General features: G+C 51.0%; 2 gene segments (V, D, J or C); both read left to right on the plus strand.

Moving 5' to 3' along the window:
* The first annotated feature begins 3,200 nt into the window (after positions 1–3,200).
* LOC118998276 (immunoglobulin lambda variable 3-19-like) lies at positions 3,201–3,818 on the plus strand. The segment is given in 2 exon segments: positions 3,201–3,312; positions 3,448–3,818. Coding segments are annotated over 2 exon segments (417 nt in total).
* A 5,165-nt stretch (positions 3,819–8,983) lies between these two features.
* LOC118998277 (immunoglobulin lambda variable 4-3-like) lies at positions 8,984–9,531 on the plus strand. The segment is given in 2 exon segments: positions 8,984–9,067; positions 9,191–9,531. Coding segments are annotated over 2 exon segments (369 nt in total).
* The last annotated feature ends 3,262 nt before the right edge of the window (positions 9,532–12,793 follow it).

Genomic DNA, 12,793 nt, shown 5'->3' on the forward strand with positions numbered 1-12,793 from the left:
TTGTCCCCCTTAGTCATGTTCTGTGTCATCCCTCCAGAGCAGCTGACCCCGTGTCATGCACCCCTTTCTCCATTTGCTTCCTGTTCCATGCAGTGTGTGTGCCTGTGTATCTGTCTGTCATGTTCCTCGCCTTAGTGACTTGTGACGATGAGCAGATTTTCAGGCGCTTATTTTCATGTACACACCTTCTTTTTTGGTGAGGTGTTTGATCAAATCTTCGGATATTTCTAAAAATTTGAATCGTCCTGTTTGTGGGTAGGTGAGTGTGTATTTCTTCGTATATACTTTATTTATTTATTTAGTTAGTTAGTTAGTTTGTTAGTGTCCTCACCCAAGGACATTTTTTTTCATTACTTTTAGTGACAGAGGAAGGGACAGAGAGGAAGGGAGAGAGAAACATCAATGAGAGAGAGAAGCATTGGTTGGTTGCCTCCGGTACGCACCCGGACAGGGTGTCAAACTCACAACCTTATGATTAGAGGATGATGCTCTGACCTACTGAGCCACACCAGCCATGGCTATGCCCTTCTCTCCCACGTGCAGGCTCCTGCACCCACCCTGGTGGTCAGGATTCCACGCAGTCCCATCACATGTAGACTCTTTATGTTTCCCTTTTATAACACCCACCTCCTCCCACCCAGACCCTTCCCCTGCCCCTCAGCCCTGCAGCCATCACCTGGTTCTCCATCTCTCAAATTCTGTCATTTCAAAAAGTGTGTATAAATAAAATAGTACAGCATGTAACATATGTGATTAGTCGTTCATTCATCACATCTGCTCACAGACTCAACAATGTTGTGCATATCAATAGTCCATTTTTTTTTGGCTGAATAGTATTCTGTGATTCACATGTACCAATGTCTGTTTAACCATCACCGTGAAGGACATCTCAGTTGTTTGCGGTTTGAGGCTCTTATGTGTAAGGGCGTTGGTATGAACTGAGTGATTGTGTCTTCTGAAGTTCGTATGTTGAAGTCCTTACTACCAGTGTAGCTGTATTTGGAGATGGGGACTCTAAGGAAGTAATAAAAGCCAAAGGAAGTGTTATGGGTGGGACTCTGGTCTGGTGGGATCAATGTCCAGAGCCTCTCTCTCTGATTGCCAACAACCAACTCGGTGGTGTTTGGTTACCACAGCCTGAGGTGCCTAGACAGGTGCTGTGAACACTTGTGTATGAATTTCTCTGTAAACATAAGTTTTTAATTTTCTGAAACAAATGCCCAGTAATGCAGTGATGGGTTGTATGGTAATTGTTGGGGACGACTCTGCCTGGTTTCAGGAGTTGTAACTGCCCCCCATGGTTAAGACTGAGTGAGTGACCTCTGGAACGAGAGCCACTAAGAAAACAAAGCTTGCCTCTCACTGCTTCTGCTTCATCCCCCTGACCCCAAGGTGTGCTTGGTTAGTCCATGATGGGTAAGGCCCCTCAGAAGCAGGGCAACCTAAGCCAGACACAGTCACTTGGGAGGTCATCATGGAAGGACTCGGGGGGTTGCAACAAAGAGAGTGATGGACCCTTGCCCCCAGCTATTCTGACATAGCCCGAGTCCCCATGTCCCCTGGGAGAAGCGCTTCCTGGCTCTAATCCACTTAAGCCTGAAAACCTATGATGGGGGAGGCGGTGCAGCCCTTTGCTGGCTAGAGCAAGATCTGGGGTAATCAGGCATAAGAAAGAATTCCTTAAAGTCCTGTGAAGCCTGTTTTGCTAAGAGTGCTTTCATTCATATGATAAGGGTCCGAGGAGGAAATGAGTATGTCTCCCAAAGTTTCTTGGGAGAAACTGCACCCCTTTCCTGCTCCCCCCTCCTCAATCTCTGCAACCCCCTTACCTGACAGATTCTGACTCAGACTAAGCCCTCGGATTTCTTTGAAATGTTGTCTACTGTTTGATCCTTGCTGACTGTATTCCTGTGTATTACAACCCAAGAAAAGCCATTAAGGAAGGGGCTCTTGGCCTTTCTCCTCTGAGAGATTGGCCACCTCGGCTCCCCAGGAAGATCATGTCTTCAGAGTGTTACTTTCATCCGTGGTGGACGGGGGGACTTGCTGGCAAAGTTGCCCTCACAGTAACTGCATGTTCAGCTTCATACTAAGCACACGGCTGTTTTTCCACTGTGGCTCTGCCGTCTGACATTCCTATCGCCACTGAGTGAGTGACCCACTTCTCACTCCCTGACTAGGGTTTGGTGTTGCCCCAATTTCACCTCAGTAAGTCCAGTCCGTTCTGACAGGTGTGTCCAGGTATCTTAATGTGGTTTTAACTTCTCTTCCGTGGTGGCTACTGATGAACATGTTGTGTGTTCATTTTGTGTGTTTTGACATTTGTATATTTTTCCATCACCTGTCTATTTATGTCATTTGCCCATTTTCAAATAGAACTTTGTTTCATTTGTATTTAAAATTTTTTAAAGGATCTGAGAAAAATACACCTCTGTTGCTCCACCCATCCATGCCCTCATTGGCCAGCTCCCATCTGCACTTCAACCAGGGGTCTGACCCAAATCCCTGGTGCATTTGGACGCCGCTCCAACCAACTGAGCCCCCAGCCAGGGCTACTTGCTTTGTGTATTAATTAGTTTCAAACTTTATGCACATAGTTTCTCGATGGGTTGGGATTGCCAATATTTTCTTCTACTTTATTGTTTTCTTAAATCAACTCCATGAGAGACCCTTTTGTAGAACAAAGTTTTTCATTTTAAAGGGTTTCCGTTTATTTTCTATCCTTTTACATATCAAGCATGTCTATGAAATCTATGAACTCTTGCTAAGACAAACAGGAAAAAGATTTTCTCTTTTTTTTTCTAAAATGTAATAGAAATTTCCCCAGAGGCACACAACCAGTTTGACTGTGTCCTGGAGCAAATTCCAGCCTCTTACACCAACTTGAGCACTGTCCCTACCAGCTCCTGTAACCAGGATACTCCACACACACCACACTGTGATCTCCTCAGGGGAGGGGACTGAGGGTTCTCCCCAAGACCAGAGAGGAGACTCAGCCCAAATGCGGGTGCAGGGGCTGGTCATTGTTCAGCACTGTCCCCTCAACACCACAGAGAGCTCTGAGCAACCCAGGCCCACACCTGGACATGAGGACCCAACTTTAAACCCTCCACTGGCCCCAGCTGCTCTCTGCCCATCAGGCGCCATTAAGCAAGGCCATAGAGGAAGGAAGTGGATTTGCATGGGGCCCCTTATACAGGATAAGACAGGCCTGGAAGCCATATCCTCAGGTGTGGGTCAGAGGAAGATCCTCGGGTGTCTCCACCATGGCCTGGACCCCTCTCCTGCTCCCCCTGCTCACTCTCTGCACAGGTGCTGACTCCCAAGGCTTAACCCCACAGAAAACAGGAGCAACCTGGCCATGAACTTTGCTCAGGCCCAAGGATGTGCATCACCTGGGAAAGAGACCCTCCTCCTCACACTCACCTCTCCTGTCCTCTCTTACAGGTTTGGTGGCCCCTTCTGAAGTGACTCAGCCCCCAGCAGTATCTGTGACCCTGGGACAGACGGCCAGGATCACCTGCCAGGGAGAGTACGTAAGAAAATATTTGCCTTCCTGGCATCAGCAGAAGGCAGGCCAGGCCCCTGTCACAGTCATCTATGATGATGAGAAGCGGACTTCAGTGATCCCTGACCGATTCTCTAGTTCTCACTCAGGGGACACAGAAACCCTGACCATCAGCGGAGCCCGGGCTGAGGACGAGGCTGACTATTACTGTGCAGTGTGGGATGGTAGTGGTAATACTCACAGTGACACAGGCATCGGGGAAGTGAGACAAAAACCTCAGTCTGAGTCACACTGTCTTCAGGCCCCATGAGGACTGCAGACAAAGCCATGAGCAGCTTTGTCCCAGGTCCCATTTCTCAGGTCTCCAAGTGGCCCCTCCTCCCAGCCTCAGGAACCTGTGCAGAGGGTGGACCAGGCTGACTGATGTGTCTGGGCCACTGACTCAATTCTGGAAAGAGGGCCTGGCAAAACGACAGAATGCCAGAACCTGTGTCCAAAGTTAATGGTCCTGAAATTTCTGCATATTGGTGACTGGTGTTCCTTGGCAAAATGCTCTGGATTCATGCCCAGAGCTGCCAGCTCAGCTGAGCTCCGCAGGCCCCAGGCTCCGTGGCCGCCCAGGACTCTGAATGGGGCCAACCAGTGACTGCACACCCAGCACCCCTGCTGGAGCCCCAGTGACCATGGCTGTGTCCTCACTGGAAAGTTGCCATGGAGTAGAGAATTGCCTCCCTCAGGGTCATTCCTTTCCCAGAGTGTGACTTAGGCCCAGTCACAGCCTGATACCAAGTTCCAAGCACCTGCCTCATATCACAAGGACCTCGCAGCCTCCAGCTGAGTCCCCTACTGTCACCGCTTTGCAGTTCCCAGGTCTTGCCTCTGATCTTCCATCCAGAGAGACCCCTGACACCTCCCTGAGTGAGGTTCTCTGTGTCAGAGGGAGCCCCCCGGGCCCCAGAGAGCAGCCCAGGGGAGCATTTGGGAGAGGAGAGGGCCTCACACAGGGGACACTCTGGGAGTCTGCAAAGGTTCCCCAAGACGAGTGAGCACATGTGGGAGGAAACCAGCTGAGGCGAGGAGGGAGCCACCCAAGGGCACGGGAGGGAACAGTCACAGGTCAGCACACCAGCCTGCAGTGCTTGTGCCCAGTCAGGGGAAGCTCCCAGTTCAGGCATCTGGTGGACGAGTCAGAAGACCTGTTTCCCACAGTGGGAAACTTAGTCCCCAACCAAGGTCTGCGCTGGTGGCATCTCTGAAAGTGTCAGTGAGAGCAGGTGGACACAGGATGGACCTGTGACCAGTAAGACACTGAACCCCAAGTGGGAAATCCGGACACAAGGGGACAAACACGTGTGTCAGATCGAACAGGAATCAGTCACATTGCCTGACACCCTGTCAGACTTTCCTGTGAATAATCAGGAAAACAGGACTGTTATGGATAAAACAACCACTTTGTCCACAATGGTTCTGAAATGGTCCCGATGACACAGTTTGTGGACTGGGAGACAGAAAATGTGACTGTAACTTATTTTCTATGTTCATTTGTTTCTATGAACGGATGATTTGACACGGGAAGGGAAGACACAGAGTCCAAAAATCCAAACTGGAAACCTAGACATCAGAGCTGTAATACTGGGGATTAAAGTGCACGGGCTGAGAGAGTCAACGATTCAAAAGGAAGCAGAGACTAACAAAGACAAAAGTTAGGAAGGGATCCCACCTTCTCTCCAGACACGCCCACGTGACCACAGTGAATGTCTGTCTGTAAAGCCCTTTTCTCTAGGATGTCACAGGGTCTGGCACCTGAATGAAGCTCAGTCTGACAAGGGCAGGACAGTTCAGTACCAGGACTCCAGTGGCCCAGACAAATTGGGGACAAATAGGAGCAAGTGAGAGTTTCCATGGTGACTCAGACCACAGCACGAATGTCCCCTGAGATCCCCTAAGATGCACCTGCAGCTGCACCAAGGAAGGAAGGGTGGACCTGGGAACCTGCCTGTGTGAAGGTCCCTTCCTAGGACCACATTGAGAGTGGCTTCACCCCTGTCCACCTGCCACTCACAGCTCAGGGACAGTTACCACAAGAAGGCACCATCTGTCAATCACAGGGAACCTGCTCTCCCTCCCAGCCAGGCTCCTTGTGGTCTTGACCCTGTCCTCACCCCTGCCCACATTGTCCCACCCATCAGGGTGGGGACTACTCTGTCCTGACTTCTCTCTTCTACCAGGCACGTGGGGCCCCTGGACAGATGGTGACCACATTCTGTCAGGAGTACCAGTGACATTGGACGTTATCATCATGTCTCCTGATGCAGACTGCCATTTAGCTCAGCCTAACATAGCTGAGGTAGAAGGTCAGGAACCCAACCTCACAGACCCCAGGAGACAACGCAGCCTCTCTGAGCCCCCCTCTCTGCTCCAAACAGCCCTGAGCTATGGAGGTTTCCATGCAGGGTGGGCACAGGGTTCTTTGCCACAGTATCTCAGTGCTGGGAAGGGGACACAGCCCATCCCTGGCTGGGCCTCCTCTCTGCCTGTCCCCAACTCTGTTGTCACATCTCCTGACATGGAAAACCTTCTAGGTTCAACACTAAAGAAGTGAGATTATCCTCTCTCCCACTGCTGGGCACAGTGGATCCTGAACATGACTCCATGAGGCCATTTGGGAAAAAACCGTCCCCACTGTGGTCCGTGAGCTCAGACACAGCAGGATGGTGCAGGACAGGCAGGTGCACATGGTGTCCTGACCCCACAGAGCCTGGTTGTGACCAGAGCAGGTGTCACCTGCAGATCCTGCCTCTAGCTGCCTCCACCTGGTCCTTGGACAGGGCCCCTCTGTCCAGCATTTCAGGTCTGTTCTCTTCCCTCAAGCTGCCTAGAGCCCTGCTAGGGCCCGGGTCCTCCTGTCAAAGGGGCTCCCTCCTCCTCCTCATCCCCCTCTCTGCTGCCCAAGGGCAGGCGATCCCAGCTCCCCACCCTCATCCTCCACAGGTACCGATGCCCACCTGGTTAACTCTGCCTTTCTCTTTAAGGTCCTATAGAAAAGTCCCCTCCTCGGGGAGGCCATCCCTGATGCAAACACTGAGCGACACACTTTTCCTGAGAGGACTCATTAGACCCTGTGCCCCCCTCTGCAGCTCTGAGCACAGCTCCCACCTCAGCCGTCCCTTCCGTCCCCCAGACTCAGTCCTGGGAGGGGAGATGCACACAGGGCCCCACAGAGCAGTGACTGGGAACAGTGTACTCAGGGCGACCCCCACACTGGGCACTGCAGGACACTCTTCTGGCCCAACATAGACTCTGGGGACCTGTGATGCTCCTCTCTCACTCCCCGCTATACCCCAGAAGGACCCACAAGGGGGATGCAGGTCTCAGTGTACAGGGGACACTGCTGTGTGGGGACAGAGGCAGCTTCCAGGAGCAGGGTCAGCCCCTCAGGGGAGGAAAGCTGAGGGCAGGAGGCCCTGCCCCAGGTGGTGGGGATCAGAGAGACAGAAGCAGCTGGTGTCCTCAGAGCTGTGTCCCTGGAGGGGACTGTGCAGGTGCTGGGGCTGCAGTCAAAGACACCACCACAGGGGTGACAATAGAGATTTGCTGTCTCAGGTCAGAGGGGAACAGTGTTCGAGGATCTGTGGTCCGCTGGTCTGTGGTTTGTGGGCTGTGAAGCAGAGTCTCCCCCGCCTCCCTTCCAGCTGCCTGGGGTCGCTGGCTTCTCTGATGATGTCGACTGACAGACTCTGTCTCCATCTTCACAGGGTTGTCTCACTTGAGAGTGTCTGTCAGCACATTTTCCCTTTTTGTAATGTCACCCATATAATCAGGCTCACCTGGGTCCAGTGTGACCTGAGTGAATCAATTTCATCCAAAAAACTTTCATTTCCTGTGATCAGAACAAGGTGCTGGGGAGAGTGACTTCCCCTGACTTGTGCGAAGAGCATTGCATGGGTGCACAGACAACTGTGTGTGTGTACCTACAGTGTGTGTGTGTGTGTGTCAGTGTTGCCAAGAAATACTTCCAGCGTCAAGTGTCCCAAACCCTGGCCCTCCCTCCCCACCACTCTCTTCACCCATCACCCAGGGCCTCTGTTCTGCATTCCCTGCCGGGGTGGGGATGGAGGACATTGATGGGAGGGGGGCAGACACTCACTGCTGCCTGACAGGTGTCAGCCCCGCACCCTCAGCTGCGTGACTGCCTCAGTCCCTCAGCTGCGTGACTGCAGGGGCTCTGTGTGCCACACAGTCCCCTCTTTACCCATCACAGACAGGAAGGCTGAGGCCAGGATGCTTGGCGCCTGGGCTGAGGTCACCACTGCAGACTGGCAGCACGCCAGGCCAAGGTTCTGGCCCCAGGGTCTCTGGTTGTCACCACCGTCCTCAGCCTCTCTTTGTGCTCTCAGTGCTAAGACGTGTCTGCTCCTTAAGGTGCCAGAAAGTTTTCTCTCCTATTTCAAAGCAAGTGACTGATGCAGTGACTTGCAGGACGTCCTGTCCAACAGAAATTAAACTGTGAACCACATGTTTAACCTAAAATCTCCCAGGAGCCACACTGACAAATGGGAAGAAACCAGTGGCATTAGTTTTCCTAGTAGATTTTCTTAACTGACTTAGTGGAAAATGTCATCATTTCAATGTGAACTAAATATACAATATTGATGTATTTTACATTTTTCTTACACTGAGGTTTTGAAAACAGGGAAGTATTTCAGTGTCCCCCACCCTGGTGTGCTTACAGCCAATTTCAAGAGATGCAGATTCCCCCACGGTGACAACCTGAGCTCTCGGAGCATCTGGGTACAGAAGGCAGGTCGGTGACTCAGGGACTCAGGAGGCCTGGACCTGGGACAGGGGAGGAGCAGGATAAGGGACTTGGAGAGAGGTCGGGCAGGGTAGGATTCTAGGTGAGGCTCTGGGTTCTGGCTCTTTGATTGGAGTCTTGACTCAGCGTCACTGTCTGGGGGACTCTGGGAAAACCATACCCTCCCAGTGAGGGCTCCCTGCTCATCGGACAGGAGGAGGGGCTGGGCTGACATTGGGTGGAGGGTGCAGGTAACATAGTCACCAAGGGTCAGTATTTCTTGAGGGCTGAAAAGTAGTAATAGTCATTCCACTGAAGGAGCTAAATGTTGTAGGATGTCACTCACCCTACAGCCTGCAGGGGGCACTGTGGAACTTGTCTTCAGGATTGAAAGGTCCCATCTCTACTGGGCTGTGCTCAGTGCAAAGGGTGTGAATGATATGGGTCTCTTGAAAACGTTTGTATTGGGTAAAATCATCTCTCTGCTCTGAAACCCACACCTGGACCTTCTTCTGACCTCAGGAAATTAGCAGCAGGAGGCTGTTGCTTAGGCACAGGGCTCAGACAAGAGCTGAGACAGACAGTTGAAAAACAAATAAGAGATTTGCATTCATGCCGCTCTTCTTGAGCTGCAAGAAAAGAGAATAAGAGGGGGGGTTGGAGAAGCCAGTGCCAGCTGGGCGGCCTCAGAGTAGAGCTCCTGGAAGCCACTTCCACCATGAACTGGGCTCCCTTCTACCTCCTGCCCCTGGTTTTCTCCACAGGTAAGAGCATCCCTGGGCACTAGGGACCCCAGTCCCCACAAGTTGCCTTCCAAGCACAGTCTCAAGGGTCAGTTGTCCCTTCTGGGTGCATTGGGCATGATCCCTGTGTTTTTGTGTTTGCAGGTCTCTGTGCTGTGCCTGTGCTGACCCAGCCCCCATCTGCTTCTGCCTCCCTGGGAGCCTCGGCCAAGCTCACCTGCACCCTCAGCAGTGAGCACAGCACCTACACCATTCGCTGGTATCAGCAGCAGGCAGGGAAGGCCCCTCACTATGTGATGCGGCTAAAGAGTGATGGAAGCCACAGCAAGGGGGACGGGATCCCTGACAGGTTCTCCGGCTCCAGCTCTGGGGCCGACCGTTACTTGACCATCTCCAACCTCCAGTCTGAGGACGAGGCTGAGTATGTCTGTGGTGCAGACTATAGTATTGGTGGCCAAAACGGTTAAGCCACAGTGACACAGACAAAGGGGAATTGAGGCCAAAACCTCCCTCCTCCTTTCCTAACCTCCCCAGGGGTTCTGGCTGACCTGCTCCCTCTCCCTCCCTAGGACCCTGAGACCCTGAGTTTATTGGGTGACTGTCCCATCATCCTGCACCTCCTCCTGGGGACACCCCTAAGGAGAGGCAGATGCAGCTCATGATCTAGGTCATTTTGACAACACAGCACTCTTTGTGTTTCTTCACACAGGCCTGTGGGGAGGACGCTGGGAGAGAGCTGCCCAGCAGAAGGGAAAACGCCCTGAGATAGAGGCTCGGCTGAGATGACCGAGTCCCAAAGCGCCAGTGAATCCTGTGCTCCAACTGGGCTCTGATTGGGAAAAAAATATAGAGATTGCGGTTTCAGCACCAACCATGGAAGTCACAGCAGTGAATGTCTGCACAGGGCCACGTCCACTGGGACAACAGCACAATATGAGAGACAGGGATGCTGTCATGAAAACATGTTGATCCCCCTACACTTCAGCACTGTGGTTGCTCCGTTCCACAAACAGTTCAGAAGGTCAAGTTATCTGGACATGTCCATGTCCTCCGTATCATCTTCTGGAAACTAAAACACCACCCTTTTCCCACACGGTCACGGCCTGGATCCTTCACGGAGCAGCCTGTTGTCCACAGTAACTGTAGGACACTGATGTGAGCTAGGATTTCAGGGCTGTCCCAGAATGTCAGGCTGGTCCCCAGTGACTGATTCTCTGATGAAAATCCAGGAGAATCCCAAAACAGTTTTGCAAATAACGTCGGGCACGGTTATGTAGCACATCTCTAACTGTGACTGGTTTCGTGGATATGTTGAATGGCTGTGGCCTCGCTTTGAGCCAGGGAGATGGGAGTGATTTCAACCCAGGATGTAACTGGGAGGCAGCTCCCTGGGTTATAGGGCCTGCACCTGCATGAAAGCTTGGAGGCGACTGGCTCCATGCCATGGGACTCCATACCTGCCTCGACTTTCGTTAGCAGCCCAGAGAAGCTGGAAAGACACGGGAATGCTGGCAGGTATAGCCGATTGTGGGAAGAGTCGGAAATAAACCCAGGCACAGCAGTCATGAAAAAGTATGGACCCCTCAGCTTTGGGACTCCACAAGTTGCCACACAGCTTAGAAAGCTGGACAGCAAGATGTAGCAGCGATGCAGAGCTCTCTCTTAGCGATGTGGGAGCGTAGGGGAGAGAGGTCATGGGAAGGAGAGGGGTGGAAGGAGTCTTCCTGCTGGGCCAGGAGAAGGTGACACGTGGGTTTGGAATAAGAACTGGAGATCGCTGCAGCGACACAGCTGATGATGCTGGGAACCGAGAACGGCCAGCCAGCTGAGCACGAAGTACAGGGAAAAACTGGGGGCTACTTGATCCTCAGACCGCTATTTCTTTATCTGAGATATGGTGCCCTGGACCAGGCAGAGGGGAAAGGAAGGACTGTGGCTTTGTGATTATTCTAAGGGACTTTGAGGTCACAGTGAAGACATTAAGTCATTATTCTAAGTTTGTATAAGTTTTGAACAATTCGTTTCCTTTTCACCAATCTCTGACATTGAGAGCTATAATTTGCTGGTGGTGGGCAAGGTAAACCTAGTACAGGGGGACCCACAGAGAAGGGGGGTCCATTTGATAATAGTACAGCATCCCCCCCAGGACTGTTCTGTAACACACAGTATGAGGAAACCCGCTGAGGCCAAAGAGAACCACACAGAGACCAGAGAGACCACTTGCTGAGCTCACACACACAGTCAGAAGTCACATTTGTCCCACAGTCAGAGAGGACAAGTCCCAATCTGGACACCAGATGGTCCTGTCAGAGAGCTGGGCCTCGAGGAGGGAAATTAGCCCCTGACTCCTCACTGCTGTGGTCCCACCTACAGACGTGTGAGCACAACTGACGAAGGATCGCACTGTTTGCATAAACTTGAATGAATCTGCAATAACCTAGAACAGCAGACAAAATGTACATGCAAATACAAGTATTGTTCACCAACAAGGAAATATTCACCAAGTCTGGTGTGGCAACAAATATTCCTGATTGGAAGCATGAAAATACAAGCTATGATAAGGAAGAAAAACAACCAATTATACTGGCCATGGAATTTCACACATAATTAAATAGTTAGTCAAGGATTTTAAGAAAACTTATACTCCATTTGTTCCGGGGTGTAGGAGAATGACTGGACGCGGTAATTGCAAACAAGGAGGACAAAAACCAGAGCCAAGTCCCTACACAGATGCAGAAACCACAGAGTCTGAGATAAAATGACCCTTGATGTGACTGACAGCAGGTTCATCACCGAAGAGAAAAGATAGTGACAGATGACATGGAGGAGAAACTACAGAGAGGATGTGAGACACAGACACAAAACCACACTGAACACACACAGGAGCATCAGGAGCTGGAGGGCAGAGAGGGAGCCTCATAGGCATGTGATCATAGTCTTTGAAGCAGAGAAATTTTGGCAAAAGGTATAAAAATTATTTGAGTACATACTGGCCAAAAAAATTCTGACTTCAGTGAAAACTGAGGACCTACAAACCAAGATACTCAAGAAACGCAAGACCAAACAATATACAGGAAACATCAACACACATCACAACCAAATTCCTAAACCCAATGTCAACAACAAAACCACAAAAGCCTCAGAGACACGTGGCCCATCCACGGAGAGGACGGAGCAGAGGGATCAGGGCAGAGGCCTCCCTGGGAACAACACGGACGGGGGAGGGGGCGGAGAGTCCAGAAAACTAAAGGTAACAACAAAACTAAAACAAAACCTGTCCACTTTCAAGTCTTTACCCAGTGAAAGTATCTTTCAAAGAAGAAAGGAAGGAAAGACTTTCCCAGATGTACAAACACACAGAGAACTGACACCCGCAGACGCTCTGAACCAGAAAGAGCAGAGGACACGCCCGAGACACAGAGAGATGGGAATCTGCATAGAGAAATTAATGGTGTCAAGTATCGTTACCATGGGGATAAATATGAAACGTTATGTCGTATTAAATTCTATAACAGATATCACTGTTTAATGTAAGCACACTATAACCATATATATTGCAGTTCAAAATATATGATAAATTTATGACAGGGTTACCTCTAATTGTTGAGAGGAAGAGGAACCTGTTATGATAAACTCAGGTGTCTCACTCACACCTAGTTCATGTCCAATGTGACATTTCTCACAGGTTTGTAACTTTGGCACCAGGAATGATATGATGTCAGAATTCCCTGAAGAAGGGGAGACAGT

The sequence above is a fragment of the Sturnira hondurensis genome, unplaced genomic scaffold (genome assembly GCF_014824575.4).
Source record: "Sturnira hondurensis isolate 20B ecotype Veracruz unplaced genomic scaffold, ASM1482457v3 Scaffold0013955, whole genome shotgun sequence".
NCBI classification, from domain to species: Eukaryota; Metazoa; Chordata; class Mammalia; order Chiroptera; family Phyllostomidae; genus Sturnira; species Sturnira hondurensis.